General features: G+C 37.4%; 1 protein-coding gene across 1 annotated transcript in view; it reads right to left on the bottom strand.

Annotated features, from left to right (window-relative positions):
- Window positions 1-21,519, bottom strand: part of LOC121313419 (catenin delta-2-like) — a 350,408-nt gene that overhangs the window by 303,353 nt on the left and 25,536 nt on the right. Inside the window, exon 2 of the mRNA XM_041245943.1 lies at window positions 3,347-3,480. Within this exon, the coding sequence (XP_041101877.1) occupies window positions 3,347-3,475 (129 nt within the window). The 5' untranslated portion in view covers window positions 3,476-3,480. The remainder of the gene's footprint in view (window positions 1-3,346; window positions 3,481-21,519) is intronic.

Below are 21,519 nucleotides of genomic sequence, written 5' to 3'. Positions count from 1 at the left end.
GCTGAGTGCCTGTACAGGATTGATTTACCCAGACAGATTGACGGCCGTGTATTTCCCCCACAGTTCTCCAGCCCTGCGAAACATTCAGACCGTAAACAAACACATAACGCATAGCCTGTTGCACAACAAAACACCGGGTTGCTTCATATATACAATATCTATTTGAGGATCGTACAAGATTACTGAAATATTAAGAACCAGTGGTATACACAGTGCGTAATGTGCGTACGGCTGCGGGCACCAATGCTAACAGTACTGTAAATTCTAAATGGAAAGAAAATATATGAATTGTTGAATATGTGTAAATTATAAACACTGAAAACACGAATTTCATACTTTGTTAGGAAAACATCAACATTTTTCATGTGGAATATACATGTAGTTCTGGCAAGTACATGGATTTTGCTTTGATGAATGTATATCTATAGAACAAAAGCTTTAACTCTTTTTTTCTAGATGTTCAGCAAAAGGACCTGTGAATGGCAGTCAGTGGTTCTAATAGGATAAGATATGTTTACATTCAATTTTGTATTGTGCAGGTTAACTGTTAGCTGTTAGCTAATCACACTGTTAAATGTATGGAATATTACGCAGTGATAACGTAGTTTCTGGAGGCTGGACCACAGTAAATAATAATAAAAAAAAACAGATATAAAAAACACAAATTTAGGTTATGAATACAGTTACAATACAGTAAGTGACAGGCTAAACCAAAGACAAAATTCTGGCCTGTGATTGCCAAGCCTAATCACAAATGACTAAATCATTGCTATCTATTGGTACCTGAAATAGCAGAGTCACCTTGGTGTGGTTTGACGCATTTGATGCAAGTTTTTGAGTCTTTTACAACAAAATCTTCTAGTGTGCTGCTAGCTTTAAACTACAAGTGTGACGCATAGGAAGTAGACAAAGCCTTTCTATTTGTGCTGTTGGACAACAACCGAAACCATGTGGGTAATCATTTTCTTTTTACCTAGCCTGATAGAAACTACAACATTAAGCAGCATTATATTATTAAAGTGAACCTGCCTTAGTGCCAGTGTATTTGTGTCTTTTTTCATGCACTTCCACCCCAAGAGGTGCCTTTGCTTAAATGAAGCCGTGCCAAGTAAGCAGCCACCACGATGCAGGAGCTGTCAGGATTCATTCCCTTCTACATGTGGCTTTAGACTGACTGTACAAGGGCTGAACCACCCAGGCAGGATAGAGGCCAGCCATACATTAACTGTATGGAGAAGCCTTACATTTCTGAAAAAGGATGCTATGCGCATGGAAAAAGGATGAACATTTAGGTTACAAGCTTTTTATAGTCCCCATAAGTCTACAAGTCTACAGTCCAGAAAAAAAATATATAAATAATACACATTGTACAGTATTGTTCTTTATGGCTTTGTCTGTGAAATATGTGTTTTACTCATACATTTATTTTAGCTGAATCAGAGTTCATTTGATTTAAACTGCACTCAAGAAGAGTCCCTTGAGAAGTACTCTTAGTGCACTAATTTTATAACCCATTTCTATTGAACAATATCCTGTGGCCTTTTGCAGTTCAGTCTGCAGTGATATAATGGAGCTTCCACACTGCTTTCTGGTTGATGCACTGTGTTACTTTAATGTCTGATTTCAAGTAATGCCAAGCATGCTTTATAGCTGTACTTGTAAATTATTCAGGAGACATATCTGTGAGGCTAACTTTTTTCTGATAGCTTAAAGTTCCCAGTAGCTATTGCATGTAAACCACAACCTATGTACTGTATCACTAAGTGTTGACCTGATTTTGGTGTGGTTTAGTAGTTCACTCCATTCACACATTATCCATTACATTTATGCATAATAGAATCTGAATTTGAGTTTTGGATTAGGTTGACTGAAAAGAAAAAAAAATATCTGTTGTCAGTTTATTGCTCTGAATTTGGGTTCCGCTATATCTCATCAAGTGTACAGAGATCTTGATGCTATGCTTAAAACCAATGAAACCAATCAGCGTGCACTGAAACCCATGACTGGCATTCACTTCATTTACTATCAAGTTTTCAAAACATGATGAACACACATTATCTAGATAATGTACAAAAAAGGTTAATTACACAGTGTTTAGATGCACTGAATAATTACGAAAATTAATTGAATTAAGCATTAAGTTAGGAACAGTTCAATAACACTAGCTTAATCAAAATGTCCTGTTAAGACAACAGCAATATGAAAACTGGGTGAAATATAGATCAGACAGTGTCCTACAGTAAAACCTGTCTCTCACAGCCCCTCTAGAAGACAGTATTCTGTATAAGTTGTCATCATTTTTGGATTTCGACCAATTCCCTATTGAAACAGGCTTGTGCAAAGAACAGGTAAATATTTTGTTGACAAATTGAAGTTTGCTTATTACTGTGTTTATTATACCATATATGTACAGTAATAAAGTTTTTTATATATATATATATATATATATTATATATATATATAATATTTTTTTTTTTTCTTTTACATGTAACTCAGCACACTGCCTAATCCAGCTCAATTTTACGGTCACAAGATACCAGCTTTTAAAGTTTTACTATAAAATTAATCATGTAAGCCGTTCAGCAAACTAATGATCTGTATGGATTTTTTTTTTCTAGTTTAATATTGTTTGGGATAAACAAATGGATAAGTGCCAAACATTAGGGAGACTTCTTTTTTCACATGCTTCAAAACTTCTCTTACACATTGTAATTGGTGTTTTCAATCAATTAAAAGGTTTTTTGCATGATCAAAGTGACACTGACAAACCCTGCAGAAATTGTTTCTATTTTTAGATTACTGGATTTTGTTATTTATCGCCAGTTGCACAGCTTGACGGATCTACATCGTCACTGTTTTGTAGCCCTGTGGAACAAGTGCATTTTTCGATATGTTCTGTCCCATTACTTTTGTTTTGTTGGTAGTCACACAGAAATTCTTTTAATAGACTTTACAGTGTGACAGAGCAGAGACCCTGCACATTTAGGAATATGGGTTTTTGTGGCTGGCAGACATCTTGGCTCAAGAGTGGTCAAAAAGCAACCTTCACTACTAAAACAGAAAAAAAAAACAATCATAAACATAACATACACGTTAAAACAGAATATAACAAAAGCAATCTTCAAAACTATGACTTTTGGCACCCAGGGTGGAACGTTCTTTTTCTTGATTTATGATGCCCTCAAACCTCATCACACTCTGCGTTTTACTTAAAAAGCAATTTGGAGTGTCAGTTTACTCGTAGCAAAATTAATAATAAAATTACAATACCTACAAAAAAACTTGCTGGTAAATTAAATATCGTTTGAGAAAAATATATAGAAGAAAGAGAAACTGCAAGACTTACTTGTTCTTTAACAGAAGCCAGGATTGCAGAAGTTGTCTCTGTCTCAGATCCATCCCCATTGGAGGCATTAAGTACAGGACTTAGCATGGTGGTCTTTTCAGATGCAGAAGGCTGATCTGGAACTGGCATAACTCCTACACAGAAAATTAAGGTTTGTTATAACATTATGTAAGAATTCATAATTCAAAAACACAGAAAGGTACTTGGTATATGGTTTCAGACCTTATGTCAGCCTGTTTCCCTGCCCATGATAGCATTTTTCAATTTTTAAAATGTCTATTTCAGCAATACATGTTGCTGCTCCATCCCAAGAATTTATTATACACTGCACACGAATAACAAAAAAAAGTTGTTTTATTTCTTGCTGCCACAATATTCAGAAGTATTTAGTTGACATTATACTAATTCTAACATGTGTTTCTAAGTCTTTTTTCTATTATTACAGTATTGTTACTGTAACAAAGAATAAATGAATGATTGAATAAATAGCCTATATATAAAATGTCCGTTCTTCTGCATTTGCAGTATTACAGTTTGTTATGACCAGGCTTGTGGTTTAAAACAGGACACAAGATGACAGCCAAACACTGTGGTTCTGACCTCACCTCACAACCAGAAAGGCCTTGAAACTCTGGTCTTGTTGCTGTAGGCATTTGCAAACAAACATGCACTTGTTGCTGTGATAACCAGTTAGCCAGGAGGTTAGTCAGAGAAAGTCTGGACTGTTAGGTGGGCACAATTTGTTTACTAAACCTTTGTAAATAAAAACAAAATATTTCAAGTGCATTCACTTACTCTGCCATCTCATAGGATATATAGACACAGCAATGATACAATCACTGGAACACGTTTAATATAACAACAAGTCTAATGTAATCAATAACTGGTAAAATACCTAAAACTGAACCTTGGCCTCATTTTAATAGTCATAAGGTTGCATTAGATTGCACATCATGAATGTTAATCAGCTGTGACTGATTGCACTAGTAAGCCTCAATCTACTTTTCCATGAAGGCATCAGAGTATTAGATTTCATCAGCAGGATTTCACGACCCACAAGATTGGAAGCCTTTATTAAATCAATGTTGTCACTCCTGTCATTTCCACTTCATCCATATCATTCACCAAACCTTTACCCTAATGGAGTACTGTGGGTATTTCACCAATGAGAATGAGTGAATGAACAACAAGCCTCTACAAGGGGGCAAATGCGTCATCTACTGTCATCTGCACGAGTAAATTAAAAGTACTCCAAGTATGCATTCTGTTAATATTGTATACTGTTATAAAGTACAAAGTATGTTTACACTTCAATTTCACAGTTCATTTTGTATCTCAAGATCTAAACCTGTCCGAGGATTTGAATGACTGTCTGTGACAGGGCGATTGTCCTGCACAATGGGGAATTAGTGTTGCTGTAATTTGTATTTGAAAATGCAAAAGGCAACATACTTGTTTAACGTTATTTATTAAAGTGCATTCAACAATAGCCTTTAAGTTTCTCACAGTGATACTCAAGCCCTTTCACACATGGACATAATATAAACAAACTGCCTCACTCTCAGTTCCTGTATCCCCTGCATAAAGCTCAACCCCCCAATCAATATACTGGAAACCTGACAGTCCAAACTCAAGCCTGTAATTTAAAAGGTGTCGACACACCTTTCAAACACTGTAACACATACAAATTATTTGTTTTCTGACCTAGAATTGTTTTAAAAAAATCTACTATCAATTTCTGGTTGCTTCTTTTCATTTTTCTGACCTTACTGTTTTTAAAAGATTCAATGCTTGTCGATTTTTTCAGGAGTGATTATTGTGCTTCTCCAAGCACAAAACCTTGAATAAAGAGCGGTTTTAGCAGCGCAACGAAATCGATGTCAAAGTATTGACGTTTTAAAATGTGTGTTCTCTTGCGTCTTATTGACTGACTTCCCATTAAAAACAGTCCCACTGGTCTATTCGCTGGTTCCCAGTGTCTGTATGGTCAAAGGTGTTTAGAGAAACAAAATTATATGCGGTAGCTGGAATTGGAAAATAATACAGAAGTGTTTCTTTCTTTTTTTTTTTTTAAATTCCCTAGCAACTACAAGTGATGATAGTCTCTCACTGGGTCTGGACTACTCACATGACCCACCCACACTCATCATCATACACAATAGAGAAGGTTTGTGTTGTGTGGGATGTTTAACTGCAGAAACTGGTCGCAAGCATGTCTTCCCAGCACACTTTTACCCAATTATCAATGCAATAGACTTAACAGATAACGATAAATGCATTTTACAGTTTTCAGATACTGTAAAATAATGTTTCGTGTTTGCAAGCCTGTTCATTTTACCGCAAATGTTAAACATATTTTGTTGATTAAAAAAACATCATGGTTTGAAGTTGCAGTCACAGATTTAAGTTAAATTGTAAATCTAATCCATAACTATCGAGTGTAGCTGAATTCATGGGCTCTTGTTTCGTTAATATGTTGAACGTTTGGACTACTCAGTTCTTCCGTTTCTTAATATTGCAATTTTGGTCTCAGGCGATTATACATGCAAATACGCAGCACACGATCGTATCTAATACCGTTTACCCTAAAAACTAATTAGTTCTAAACTTTCAAAACAGTTTAGCACCAATTTTCAAAAAATCTGCACCCCTGCCATAGAGACGCTAAAAACCAAACGAGGCAGTGCACTGCATTTGCACAAGCTGCAGCATAACTGTATTTGGGTATGTGAATATCATCATATAAATGACATTTGCAAAATCTATTTTCTCTGCCGGGGATGAAAAAAGATGCAGAAAGCCAGAACCACCCACCTCATGTATTACACAAAACAACTTAAACATACATGAAGTTATTAAACCTACAATATTTGTATGTTTCCTTATGGTTTATATCACACATAGTCAGCTGTATCTTTACTGATACTGTACACATAATGGAAAAAGGTACATTATATACCATAACACATTGTTCTATTCAACATGTACAGATAGGGTGCAGTGTGTCCAACTGTACAGTACCTTCACTTGTAGTCTGTCAGAAACTCAGTTCACACCCTGCACGCACAAATAGAAAAAAATGTCTCGGCGATAGATGCTGGACATATTGCTTTTCAGTCAGCTATAGAGGATGATAAGACCATGTGGCAGTGTGGCAGGGTGAAAGGCCTGGCGGTGCACAGGTGTGTGTGGGGAATATTGGAAGTTGGCAGGGAGGGGATTAAATTCCTCCCTGTCAGAACACGTTGGGATGAGGGGATAATTAATGATTAATTAGGCTCCAGCCAACAGTGTATTAATAGGGTGATCACAGGGGTTCGTTTAGAATTACTGGTGAGATTTAATGTTGGTGATTCTTGGTGAAGGTGTAGTAACCGTTGAGTAAATATATATGAAGAATTATCGTTGGTGTTTAGGGGAGTTTCTGAAGTTTATGTGAAAGCGACGGCTCGTTCTAAAACTGCGAAACTTAAAAGCATATATATTATTTTTGTTACACTTTTTGTCTTGGCCCTTGTTATATTTTACAACAATAGCAGCACTGCTGTAAACCAATGTGTGACAGAAATATAATGAATCTTGGTTGTAAATTCCTTTGGACGGGCTGGCATGACAGTTCTTTCCCAGGGTCGGGAAGTCGGTCAGTCTGGAAGAAGGCCAGATTCTGTTGCAAGAACATATTGAACTGGAAGGGAAACGCTGTAACAGCTGCAGACTGTAGAGACAGCTGCACTCGTTTACCAAGGGGTCATGCGTGAAGGCATAAAACGGGCCGGAGAATCGCAATCTACTCCTTTGCTTGGTTTGTGAAATTGAACTTGAAGGACCGTGACAGATGCAGTAACCAGTAATAGACCTGTGTATAAAGAATATTCACAAGTGTTTTGTTTGTTTGTGTCTGTTAGCAATTGTCTGTGTTTGTAAACCACTAGATGGCTAGCACGTATCCGGAGCTGTCGCCTTGGGCCAGCACAAAGCCGGATAAACACTTCAACACAGTCACTATAAATAATTGTTATCACCCACCACGAGCACACACTACTGCACGCACCCAGACTGGTGACCGTGTCCAGTATTACTGTGGGGCGGATAACGTGTGTTTATTATTTGGGCTGCAATTCCTTATCTTTTGTTCTCCGTGCTTTACACGTTGATGTGTATAGCCGGAGCCTATTGCCTGGTCGCCAGGATTTACAAAAATAAAAACGTCTCTTTTCCAAACCGGATTACAATTGTCTGTCTGTGATTATTCCACTGCACTGCATCACCTTTTAAGACAAGCTGTGATGAGGTAAAACACTTCTGACATTTAAGAGACTGTTCATAGAACTCCTTTAAAATTTTATATACTTCGGAGGTTGCTTAAAAAGTCAGTAAAAGCTCAGTAAAAAAGGAAACAAAATATCAGTATATGTTCATGTAAAAGTCTGAGGTTACATATGAGCTAGCAACTGTAGGGTTCACAGGATAGTGACTTACCACAGTACAAAAGGACTGACTTTTTTCAGCTGATGACCGATTATGATGTCACACATGTAGGGTTCAGAATATCTGTAATAGTGGTGATTAAACATTTAAAATCTCATGTCTATGTATGATGACATCCATACACAAGGTACAGTAAGATGTACTGGCGTCCTGACAAATCCTTTCTGGTGATTGGTTAATTTCTCATATATGATTTATAATGAATAATAATAACTATAATGTGCTGTACTTTGTTGAATTCGAATTCAAACACATCTGTCAAATTCATTAACTGAAACAAAAGGGTTAATTTTGTCAAATTCAGAAGTTACAGTCATTTATGCTGGAACAGTTATTAAGCATGGAAAAACAGTGATCAATGCAAGATGGAGCACTGTCCAAAAAGGACACATATACTGTAATAGGATATTCAACAAGTAATGCATTTAATACTTTGAAAGCACAGTTCGTAGGGGTGTGCTGATACTCGTATTTTCACAGTAATTAACTTTAAGAAGTATTTGTTGGCAGGTACTAAAAAAATCAAAACATACTATTTATTAAGGTGCTGATTTCAAAATAAGCCCTTCCATCACCTGTACAATTGAGTACCAATCAACTGGAATTAACTTCCGCATTGAGTTTTTTAAAAGCCGATTCAAAGCGCATATTGTCCTCTCATCCAGGGCACTGATATTTTTACTGCCGTACTGCTAACCCGAGGCTGTAAACTGACAAGGAAAACATGCTGCAAAACTAGTAAATGCAACTGATTTGTCAAGGAAACATGACCTTTTCGTTAAAACGAACTCGATTTGCAGTTGTGGAAATTGATATTTGCACTTCTTTGTCATATTTGCACAAGAGAGTACCTTGCCAGGACTATAATTCACTGGTTCTAAATTAAATAACACTGTTGGATAGTTACGATTGATATTCAATAATTATGTAAAGAAGGGAAACCAAGGGACCACATTGTTATTTGTTGAGCAATTCACACGTTTTATTCAATTTAATACCTAACAACTTAAAATGTCTTAAAGGTAAATACACATTTTGGCTCACTGCTAATAAATGGTACAGAGCAATGGTGCACAACTCGGTCCTGGAGGGCCGGTGTCCCTGCAGGCTTTTATTCCAACTGCACCCTAAAGTACTTTATTGGACCTTATTAGAAGCTTAATTGGTCCAATTAACTAATTTAGGGTATGGTAAGTTTCCTTCAGCAGTTGCAACACAGTTCTATTTGTACTTTTAAATCACTTAAACCCCCTCCCCCCAGAACACAACTGTAGTTAAGCTACTATTAAATCCAATGGGAAATCAGTCAATATTGATGGGAGAGGAGGTTCTCAGAAGCCTGTCACCATAGTGATTGACTCCGTATTCAACAGGAGAATTCTGGTGGTGCAAGTTGCCTCTTTCCCACACTGAATCTCAATTTGTTGCCTGAGAGGAGAAACTGAACATAAGGATGATGGAAATGACAAAAAAAAAAAATCGTTAAAGAACCTCTGAGACACAATGAAATGGTGCTTAACTGCTGACAGGAAATAATAAAAAGTAAACAATTTGTAGAAAGAAATGTTTGAGTTAAATGTTATTTAAAGCGTTGTCAATTGTCTTTGAGTTACAGATACTGTGTTATGGAGAAGGTTATATAATGCTGTGTTCTGGCTTATTATAGGTTTTAGATGCCGTATCATTTTTTTGTTTGTTGCTATAATGTAACTTGACTTGGTTAAGTTAACTCAGTAGGTTAACTTTAAAGACCCATCAAATGTTATGTATTGTGTAAGGAACGTCTTCCCATTTCTCTCAAAATCCTGTCAAAGTACATAAACTGAACCTGGTGACAGCACCCCTGGGACAGTATTCTCAGTCTTTGAAGTATTCTCAGTATTCTCAGTCTCAAATTCTCAGTCTTTGAGCTGATGCTACATCATACACTGAGTGACTGACTGGAAGCCAGCACAGCAGTCACAACGGAAGGGATAACTGTCTATCTCATCTTTGTTACAAAAGCAAGTGTACTGGAGCATCACTCCAGAGTTCTTCTATAAAACCAAGCTTAACATGCACAGGTAAAATAAAAATAACAACAATAACAAATACTCTTAGTTAAAATACAGCACTTAGGAACATATTTTAAATAGGGAAGAAATATTTACTCACGTTTATAATGCGCTCCAATGTAGAAAAAAAACAAAAAAACAAACGATGCGTTACTGTTACAAAACTGAGAAACGCACCTTAAATGATATATGGTTTGGATAAATGGTTTGGTATAACAAGTAAAGGCGCGATGCCAGCGGCAATAATGGTAAGTTGCTGCCTGATAGCATAGCTGAATGTTGCTGCATAGACCAGAACAATCTAAAACCGCAGTGCCACTTAAATCAAAACTAGATGCCACGCGGTTCTGTCGGTGAATTAACCAATCACAGCCAAGTGGTGACAACAGGTGCTTGGCAGGAAAAATCATGAATGAGAAACTGTTGTCTACGATTGTGTCCAAGCAGAAGGTCAGGCACATAATGCATACCACTTTTGTGCACCCTGTTGGGGATGAGCGGTATTGCACCGCAAAAATGCCCAGTGGTGCCGCACTGCCGATGTATGTATCGACTAACAGTTCCACATTTAAGCCTCATGCCTGTTTTTCTATTTTTTTTTGTTCATCCACTTTTATTACACTATTTTATTACACAATGCCATCTCTGTACAGTAATATAAACTAAATAAAGTCTCTCCAGAGTTGCTACAGGGAGCTATATCAGGGACATTCACCCTCAAAATGTTAGGGCATTTTTTTCAGTTTTTATTATGTTCCAGTAAAAAAAAAAAAAAAAAAAAAAGATTCTCCATTGAACTCTGACAATGTAATCCTAACAATTTAGTTTTACCGCTGCTGAATAATGGTTTTTACAGTCAATTCACGTTGACACAAATTTCACAGGACCAGCAACATCACTGTATTATCAGGAGTCTAAGCCAAATGCATGTTTTTATTACAGGGACACTTCAATTACATAACAGCGAAAAGCATTACAGATTTAAAAGTGCCATGCATTTTATTGAAAATACACTTAAAATGTATAGGCCCTACGTTGCAAATGAACGGTAAAAGCAAGGCGTCCTCAACATATATATTTTCTACACCGTGTCAACATAATTAGTGCATCACTTGATATGCTGCTGTATGGGTTATCTTAAAATATTTAAGATACAGATTTTAATGGGTAGTAATAGTAAATAAGAATGTGGACAGCAACATGGAAAACGCAGAGCTATGAAGTGACTGCAGTTCATTCTTCCCACGGCTATGTATTGTATTTAGTTTAGTTATTCAGTGGGTGATACCTGTAAATCACCTAAGAGAGGAATATGGGTGGTTGTTTTGAGTTCAGCTGTTGGTTATTAAATGAATGTGACAGGGAGAGCCGCGACGCTGGTTCGTGCGCAAATGTGAGCAGCTGGGACACAGAACAGGAGACTGTTCTAGGCAACCAATTGAGCAGTTAATATCACCCAGCGGCGAGCTGATCGGGAGGTCCAGATTTGCTGGGGTGCATGCCTGGGGAGGCTGTGCACAGCTCTAAAGGTGTCTGTGCCACAGATCGTAGCGACTGCACCGTAATGCTACACAGATGGGTGCTGTGTTTAGACAGACGAGTAGAGCTTCCACTCCAAGACGGTGCTCGTCAAGGCACTGCCCAGCCGAGGGCATTTGACAAGGCTGCTTGAAGAGGCAGGAGTCGCCGCAAGGATGCCGGGACTCCGGGAGCCCAGAAGTAGGTCAGTTTAGGGGATGTTGATCCCAAACAGCGTAGAGGGTTCGAGATGAGCTGCGGGACGTTGCTTTAGTGGGACTAGCGCTCTCCTTGTGTGGCAAACTTTTATTTTTAGCTTTGTTTTGTTTTCTTTATTAAATGTGACACTAGGGCTAACATGTTCATGTTCCATGTACCATGAACCATGAGCTGTTCATTAAATCTGCACACCTGTGCAGCGTGTCAACACCCAGAGCTCTGTGTCTGTCTCAGTATCGTTCAGTGATGACCCACACATGTAAAACCTCGCCGTTACACAGGGATTATATTAATGTTGTAAAGAACCAATGGCCAATTTGTGCACCATGGTGACCGGATTAGCAGGATTTATTGATTTCCTCATAATTGGCTATCATCTGTTTTTGTAAATTGTCCCTGTTGTCTAATAACCTTTCACTCTGCTCTCAAAAATATATATGACCAACGTTTACATTGACTTGGTATTATAATTGCAAAAGATTACACAGAAAAACAGCTCATAATCATATTCATTCCATTTTTAAAGACCAGCAGTTTTTAATTATGTTAATCAAAATGTGTGATGACTAGAATCAGCCATAAAATATATCGTGCATGCATTTCTTTTACAGTTTTATTGCATTACTTTCTAATTGTGTTATGTAAATTCCAACAAAATTCTGAATTGGGTACTCAAACCATATATATCACAAGGTCTGTGTAACAGTTATTTTGGTTTACATTTTTCAAAAACATACAAGATTCATATCTATTGATTTGCCTGTATTTACTTTTTATTTTTTTTCATGAATACATCCAGTCCAGTGAAGCTCTCAAAAAAATGATTTTACATACTGTAGTTCGTTGAAGCTTTGGCGAATGCTGTAAATGAGCGAAGGGTCCATTCGATGTATTTTTTTTTCAGATATATAAAGCAAATAAAAAATAAAAAAATTCTGCTTGATCTTTCCCATTCTTTGAAACTAGTTAGTTTGTGTATTTTTCCTTTCCACCTCATTCAACGATTTCATCTTTGATGGCTACCTCCGGATCATTTATTTATTCTAGTATCTCTTTTTAAAGCTGTGAGTGAAATGAAGAAATATTAAAAGCTTATTGAAATGAAGGTAGGCGACTGAGAAAACCTCTCACAGCCACTTGATGATATTATCTGAAATTGCACTTGACTGGAATACAAAACAGGCATGATGGTAAGAATGACATTGAGGAAACTGTCAAGAATGGATTTGCCTGTCCTTTTGAATTTTTATTTTTTCTAGGAGAAAGATTTGCCTTTGTTTACCATTTAATATGAGAGGTCAAATTGCAGTGTTATTTAATATACCTTACATGTTTACTGAAATTACCCTTGGACAATTGTACTCAGTTGGTCCTTGAATGCACTTTTTAAATGTAATCCTCCCACTTCATAACAACGTTTATTTGTTAAATCACTGCTTTGTATTAGATTAGTATTTACTTAACATAAATAGCCTTACCTTTGATGGCATTTATCATTTTATTGCATGTTGTACATAGTTGTTTTCACAGACCATGATTAGCACTAATCTTGCACTACCAACAGTTGCTTCAGATGCAGTAATCCAAGATCTGTGATATTCAGGGTTGTGAAACGAGCTGTAAAGGCGCATACTGGTAATGCTGGATTTTGCTTTCTTTTGTGAACTGCTCCCAAGCTGATATTCTTGTGATAAGAATATAGTGTACAACCATTTAGGCACTGTGGAAAATCTGTGCACATACTGTAATAGCAAGTTCCCTTAATGATTGACTGCAGTGGAGCAATTCTGTGTACCCTAGCTTGCAAAAGTATTATATTTGACAGATATTTTGAAGTGTAAAAACATACCATAATTGCTATTGCGCTAAAAGTTAAATGGGCTAGAACACCAATTTCATGAGCCAGGAGCCAGGCCTGCATAAAGGGACTACTAGAATAAAGACATAGTGCTTGTGACTTAGCAGCAGAATAAGGGTTTCCCCTTGACTACTCTGAGAACCGCCCGTGTTGAGGTGAGGCCGAACCGATCGACTTTTGAGGCTGGGAAGTGAGGGACTACCCCCAAGGGGAAACTAAGGAAGGATAGGAGGAGGAACCAGGATCTCCCTGGCTTACTAAGTCATCTAGTTGAGAGAAGACAGGCTCGGCTGACACTCCGAGGCCGCATGGAGAGCCTCATGATCTACGCAGGAAGAACAAAAAAGGGAAAAGAGAATAAGAAATAAATGCATAAAGAGGGCCAGGGGCCTATTACGTGGTTATTTTTCCTAATGTATTTACTTTTTTGCTGCGAGAGGAGCTGTGGCTTTCTCCGGGAGATGAGACGCTTCAGCCCCGCTCCAGCAGCTGAACCTGGGGTGGGCCCATTCCCTCTTCCCCTCTCCCAACCCACTCTCCTCCTCGCACTTGGTTTGCTTGTCTGTCACTTCGAACTGAACTACTGACCATTGTTTAGCCAGGCTATTTATAGATTAAAAACTGCTAATTAAAATGATCCAGGAGTGGGAATGTTACCATTTGTTTTATTTATTTATTTATTTATTTTAAATAGCGTTGATTACATGGTGCTTTATGCATGGTTAATTCACAGAAAGTTAGATTTTTGATTCATTATATGTGCATTATAGAGAAAGAGTTATTTTATTTTGTATTTTAGTCAGATATGTGTTATTGTTACCCCCTCCCCGTTTATAATGCTCTTTGGTTATAACGCTCATATTGTGTGTCTCCCGAGACCCACGTTATAGCGATGGAGCAAAAAAATATATATATCTTTAAATAAAACACCTTTTGTGGAAGGAAACCTCTTGATGACTCCTACTTCAGGCATGCTAGCAATACTTTGTTTAGTTGAATAATATCAAGCAGAGAAGAGTGAATTAAAGATTCCAGCTGAGAGAGCCAGACGTCTGAATTGAGCGATCTGTAAATGTGAAAGAGCATCAGCAGTGTTATTAGTGATACCAGGAAGGTGTTGGGGGCTTTCAAAATAAAATTATTGATACCTGAAATACGGACTAGCCAGCAAAAAAGTTGCATAATTAGAGGGGAAGAGGAATGGCCTTTATTAATAATATGAACAGTAGATTGATTATCACAAAAGGTTAAGATATTTTTTTTTCTGCCAAAATGGGCCTCAGAGATGCAATGACAATAGGGAATACTTTAAGTAAGGCTTTGGATTTAAGCTGAGGAGGAAGATTTTAGATTTCTGGAGGCCAGACATCTGAGAAGCCGACAAGAGAGACCTGACTTCTAGGAGTGCTTCAGAGTGAGTTTTTTATACAGTAAAAACAGACAGATCTCCACAGTCAACTACCCTGTGGTCCAGAAATTTGCAGAGGTTGCAATAAGAATAGAGACCAAGTTAACATCTTTACCTTCAATAATACTGGGTCTCAGTTGAGGAGAGAGAGCATGGCGATGCACAATTAAAGCACAGGAGGTTCCTAAACCAGAGACGGTTGCTAGAGTGAAAAGTGGCAACTCGAGAGTTGGTGTGGGCGTGGCTGAAGCAACAACTGTTGTTGTTGCCACTGATGCGGATGAAATGACTGCTGGTTCCAAGCGAGTGATCCTGCTATCTAGCACATCCAGGCGATCAGATACTGTAGAAATTGAGGTGGAAAGAGGATGAATGAGTTGCTTGATATCGTTAAAAATCTGGTAACGCAAATAGGAGGAAGGACCAGATGAAATTGAAAACTGAGGGGGGTAGTCGCTGAATCAGAGGCGAGTTAAGCAGGCAATGCAGCAACGGCATGTGAACTGACTAGTCTGGATCTCTGCTGAAACTTCTGAGGATGATTACAATATAAAACAAATAAAGCAGCCCGATCGCTCCCTGCTTCAATGGGCAATCCTTTTTCAAGTTTGTCGACGGGCCAATCTTTGTAAAAAAGTTGCACTGGAGAATCACCGAGGTGAAGAGGAATTGTAGCGAGGTTGAAGCAGCAGCATTGACAAATGGAGAAGATGGACGGGCTTATTTCTTTGAAAGTTTTTCCGGTGGATTATTTGTTGAAGGAAGACAGCTAGAAGGAGAGAAAAATTCTTCATCTCAGTCAAATGAAAACTAAAGCTGCCTTGGGTGAAAAAACAAGGTTTGTTTTAAGATTGGGTCCGCAAGACTGCGTGGCAACTGCAAACTGAAAAGCAAGCCGAGAATTAGGAAGCTGGCTACTGGTTAAATACGGTCACTGACAGGTAATTTAGTGGGATGATACAGGAGAGGAGTCCCGGTTCTAGCCCCCCAAAATATACAAAGGTTCTATTAAAAATAATGTAATCTGTGACGTGTATTTATCTTCTTGTTTTCATTGAGTTGTTGCAGAGGCTCTATATAACCTGATAAAAAAAGGTTATTAAGCATCTCCACGTGTTACTACAACTGTTTAAATAACGTCCTGTAATTTTTCATTTCACAGTTAACATCCTGACAACATTTTATAACTTTAAAGTCTGTTCTAGTGCATTGATAGTGTAAGGATTATCGCCCACATTGTCAAACAGATAACACAGCAATAATGATGTGGTACGGAACAAAAAGGCCAGAGCACTTGTTATTTTTTGTTGTTTTTGGGTTTAATCGCTGTTCCTGCAGTGAGTTAGAGGACAGATCTCAAACCTCAGTACACGACAGCGGCCAGACTTTGAAACAGATTTTAAAGTTATATAGTAGTATGAAAAGTTGTCAGGATGTTAACAATGAAAAGAAAATTCACAGGTATCTTATTTAACTCGTGGGGATGTAAACGCTATATTTTTTTCAGAACCCTAACAAATTAAGCTACACTAATAAATTAAATGTCCTTGAATTGATTCTGCAAAACTTTTTTCAATAAATGTTGCAAAGTTTATTAAGTGCAAGTATAGTCAAATTAATCACAATAACTTCCGACCAATAAACAAGTGGATAATCATTTACACAATGCTATACTTTACCCATTTTTCTGCTCCTTTCATTATCAACATCAATTATTAATGTTGGGGTGATTAAGTTCAAAGCATTTTGCACATGATTTACCATGCAATTGCACTTTAATATGACCTAGAGGCTTAAAAATTAAGAAGCTTATATAATTAACCCCCCTAAATTTGTTTTAACAAAATAATATTATTCATACAAAGACTAATTCGTTGTATTGTTCCACTCCATCCATCAAATACCAGAGACCTACTGGGGCAATATTCTTTAGAAAATGATAATGAGGAAACAACTTGAATAAATAACTAATGAATGTTATTTCCCAGCACATCCATCAAAGGTCTTGCAATAGTGAAGTTGAATGACTTTCTGCTTATGAATCTAAAATGTAATCCTCAAGCTTAGTAAAAGCAAAGCACTCTGGAATGACTGATGGTTCCTCCTCAAAGACATCCATAATGCAGTTTCATCAAACCTTTTCTTCGAGTTTAGTTTTATAAAGCAGGTTAGTGGACAGTTAGCAAAATATTGTTTTACCAATAAAAACATTGTGCAGCATTTATTTTTAATGGCATGTTAGATTTTCATTGCTTTTAAAACACTATTTATAGCAAGTTGTGCATTTTCAGGTTCAAGTGTGAACAGAGTGTTTAGGATTATATTCAACACAGAAGAACGGTTTCATTCTTCAGACAGATGTTGTCTATTGGTATAAACTACCAGAAATTTTTTTGTGTAAACCTTTTTTTTTTTTTCTGGAAAACACATCTAAAGCCAACATAAATACAGGAAACCCTAATAAGGCATATGACTTCAATATGGTTGCTATACTTAGTCAGTGTTAAACGTCCAAGTCACTGACCCATTTAGCCATCAGTCTGTGCATAAAAATAATAAGACAGTTCTGAGATAGGAGATTCTGACAGTGTGGCTGTTGCAGTTTTGCAAAATGACTTCCATGAAATTGTTTTATTTCATAACCATTATGCAAACTTTGACTTAGAAAATCATAGAATATAATAATGGAAACAAATCAGAGTCTCATGAAAACAATATGGCAGCCATAATAGGTCAAAGGTCAATGGAAAGTACACTGATAATATCAACTGCATCTGAAATGGTTTATGAGATAACGGGCCTCAATTACGAAAGGATTCTAAACTTTATGGTGCACCACAATTGCAATTAGTGTGCATGTTCATAATTTCCGTATTTACAGTTGCAATTGTATTCATTTTCGCACGGAATAGTGGGCACATTACATTATGGTGCACAGAGTTTATTTGCCACACTGTGGTAATCAGAATGAATATGTGATTTGTATGGTAATGCATGATAATGTATTTAAATGAGGCACGTCGCTCTGAATAATGAGACGAGCTTTATCCACACCGTATTTACTAAAGGACGATAATCGTAGTGTGCACCTTAAAGTGAGTGATAATTAGTTTGTTTGGAAGCCATGCTTTAACCACTGACAGGCACACTATTTAAACCGATTTTTCTAGGCTGAAATCTGTCTGGCATCATGGAGGTATTACTTGCATACAAAGACCGGGTGGGCAGGATCGGAAGAGCTACTGAAAATGAACAGAGGCGTAGAAAGAGAAAGGAAGACATTTACCAAGCACAGAAAACTCTTCTTGGGCTCCATGTGGAGGGAGAGGTGGTGGGAAGGTATCAGATGTTATATTGGCTTTGTATGATCAGCTGCAGCTGATTTTGAGTCAACAACTGGCAGGAGTAATGCTGTTCATTACATTATTTAGCCTGTGGCTTTTTTCAATCTAAAGTGGGTGCAGTTGCTGGGCTTTCCCAACCCACCTTTTCAAGATGCGTCCAGCAGGTAATGCATGCCCTGCTGAATTATACTAAATTTCCCACACAGAGTACAGTACAGGAAGTGAAAGTGGGCTTCTAACAGGTTGCTGGCTTCCCCAATGTGACGGGTGCTATTGATTGTATTCACGTAGCACTGTCATCAGCAAGTGAAAAGGAGCATATTTTTCAGAATAGCATGTATTTTCATTCCCTGAATGTACAAATGGTGTGTCTCTCAAATGAGAATCTTGAATGTGGTTGCCGGCTATCCTGGTAGTGCCCATGATAATTTTATATTGTGACACACAGTGGGCTTTTTGAAGAATTTGAAAGTGGAAAACATTGGGAAGGATGGTTGTTGGGTAGGTGTTATTAAATTCAGGTTGGTAATGTTGCTGAACATTGTAATTATTAGTTTATTTGCAATAACAATTGTGTTTAATTGTTTATTAGGTGATGCGGGCTATGGGCTAAGACCATGGCTTTTAACCCCTGTAACTGATCCTAGCAGTCCAGCAGAGAGGCAGTATAATATAGAACACACGTAAACGGATTTGATCATTGAGCAGACATTTGGTTTGTTGAAAAGTCGATTCAGATGTTGTGATGGGGTACACCCCGCCGTTGTGTGTAGGTATTATTTTGTATTTGTGTTGTGTTATTATTATTTAAATGTATGGTTTGGTGTGTTAAAAACACTATTTATTGTTATTACTGTTTTACAGCCTGGACGGGGTAAAAGAGGCAAACTCCTACTCGTGCAAGTTTTAGACTAAAATGATACTTGTTTGGTTGTATGTCTGGCCAGTGTGCTGTTTTGTTTTGCAAAAGTGTTTTGTTTGTTTGAATCTTTTATTTTGTTATAAAGTCAGCATCAGCGCTTCCATACGCCAGTACTGTTGTCTGTCTACTTCCTGATCTGACATCACCCACATGCCACGTCATAGATGTCTAGACAAGTCAAGTGTGGTACAGTATAGTGCTGCAAAATGTTGTTGCATGCTGCATTTTGCACAACCTAGCTATAAACAACAGTTTACCAGGAGACATATTAGACAACCTTCACCCCGACCCACATATGGAGCCTGCACTGCTGGGTGATAACAGCGAGCAAGGAAGAGAAGCTAAGCTATGTATCATCAATCAATATTTATTGTGTAAGTAGAATAAAAAGAATTATTCCATTACACGTCATGACTTTTATTGTATGTGCATTAAAGAAAAAGGTTTTTTTTTTTGTAATATAACGTTGTGTTTATTTACCTATAAGTTTAATTATGTTTTAGTATTAAAGTAAGATGTAATTTCGTGAGACCGAACAGAATTGAACAGGACAATCTAATTTTGCAAAACCACTCTAGAAAATGAATGAGCTGTGAACTTGAAACAGAAGATTTTGTTTTTACAGCTTGAAATTTCATGTTTGAAAAACAAACCAAATTATTTAGCAAAATGGCTAAAACCTGTTCCTGTTCCACATTGAACGCGCAGAACGAGTCCTCACAAAATTCAGCATTTACTTGCATTAAAGTTTTCATATAAAGCAGTGAAAATGACCTGTAAATAACAGGTTATATTAAGTGTGAATAAACGTGAATGAATGTTATAATTTTTTAGATTATATTTTATAGTTCATTACATTGGACAAATAATAGTGGTTAAATAAAACACTTTTAATTCTTAAATAAGACTACAGATTTACCTTAAGATGTTTTCTGATCTATAAAAAGTAGGTTAAAAACTTTGTTGAGGCTTATTCTTGATTGTACAGCACTTTGTGATAACTATTCTGAAAAGTGCTACAATTGTATTATATTGTATTGTATGTTGCATAATCATGAAATACACGTTTCAACAGCAATTAAGTGGTTTGTGTCGTTTGGAACGTACCTCTTATGTTGTCAATGATGCCTTGCGCACCTTTTAGTTGTTCTCAATTTTACAGGTTGGTCAGGTCCATCGGTCCAGATGGTCCTCCTCCTGTGTGTGTTGCTGCAGACCGGTTCTGGGCAATCTCCTCTAGTTTTTTTTTTTCAGCTCAGTTCATTTTTTTAACATATCTATGGCTCTTTGGCTGTGACCCAGGGCATTGGCCTTGTGTTGTATAGCTGACCATACTCTCTGCTTTCTGGAAGCAGTTTTGGAAGAGGCTGGGCCAAACGAGGTATAATTTAAAACAGCCTCCTGCACTAGAATTTCTAACTCCTCTGCGTGCAGTTTTAGTTTGCGTTGCTTCTGCCTTTCCCCTGCGGAGGGCTGCGTCTGTTGATCACGCATGTTTGATCAATGTAAGCCACCTCCACCTTTCACAATAAGCCACTGAGCCAAAGATACATCTGGAATGCTGGGGCTTTTTATATCATGGTGGTCACGGGTAAGTCTTAGACATTACTGTGCACATTAAATTATCGCTCACAACACATGTAGTGTGCACACTATGGTATGTAAATTAGCCAAATAGTGAGCACCGAAATGAATGCGTTCTGTTACTAAATGGGGCAGTAAAATTTGATTTCTCTCACTACTTAATGTGCACATTACAGCTACATTTCATGCCCTTTCGTAAATGACGCCCGAAAGCTGATAAAAAATGTGCTTGACAAGTTTACATGTTTTTTTAGCAGGGATGGGCACTATTCAATAGATTATTTCTGTGGGACGCAAGATCTTGAATCTTGAACATTGCAGAACTATAAAATACTTTCTGAACAGTACACTGAAAACCAGTGATTCAAATGGCAGTGTGAATTAGTGTTTGTACACCACATTAAATGGTAAACCCTAAGGCTGCGCAGAAAACGTTGATCTGCCCCTTTGGTATTCCTTTGCAGGGCATCGCAACAGGTGCCAGTGTTTGGAACTGTTTCCCATTAAACCAATGCAGGTTATGGATAGTTCAGAAAGTCATCAATCAACAGTGTGGATCAACCATTCTGGAAGCCTGTATCATCAATCGACAGCTGATATGCATGACTGGCTATAGGGTGGCACATTTAGAAAGAGGAAGTTTCAGTATTAATACGGAGATAGATGTCTGTCAAACAATTTTCATGAAAATCTGCTTTAATTTTGGAGATACCAAAGAAATAAGCCTTTTTTATTTCATTGTTTCTGCTCTCACATGATATAGTGCTGGTTTTGGTAT

The sequence above is a fragment of the Polyodon spathula genome, chromosome 3 (genome assembly GCF_017654505.1).
Source record: "Polyodon spathula isolate WHYD16114869_AA chromosome 3, ASM1765450v1, whole genome shotgun sequence".
Lineage (NCBI taxonomy): Eukaryota > Metazoa > Chordata > Actinopteri > Acipenseriformes > Polyodontidae > Polyodon > Polyodon spathula.
This window is presented reverse-complemented; position numbering and strand designations above follow the sequence as displayed.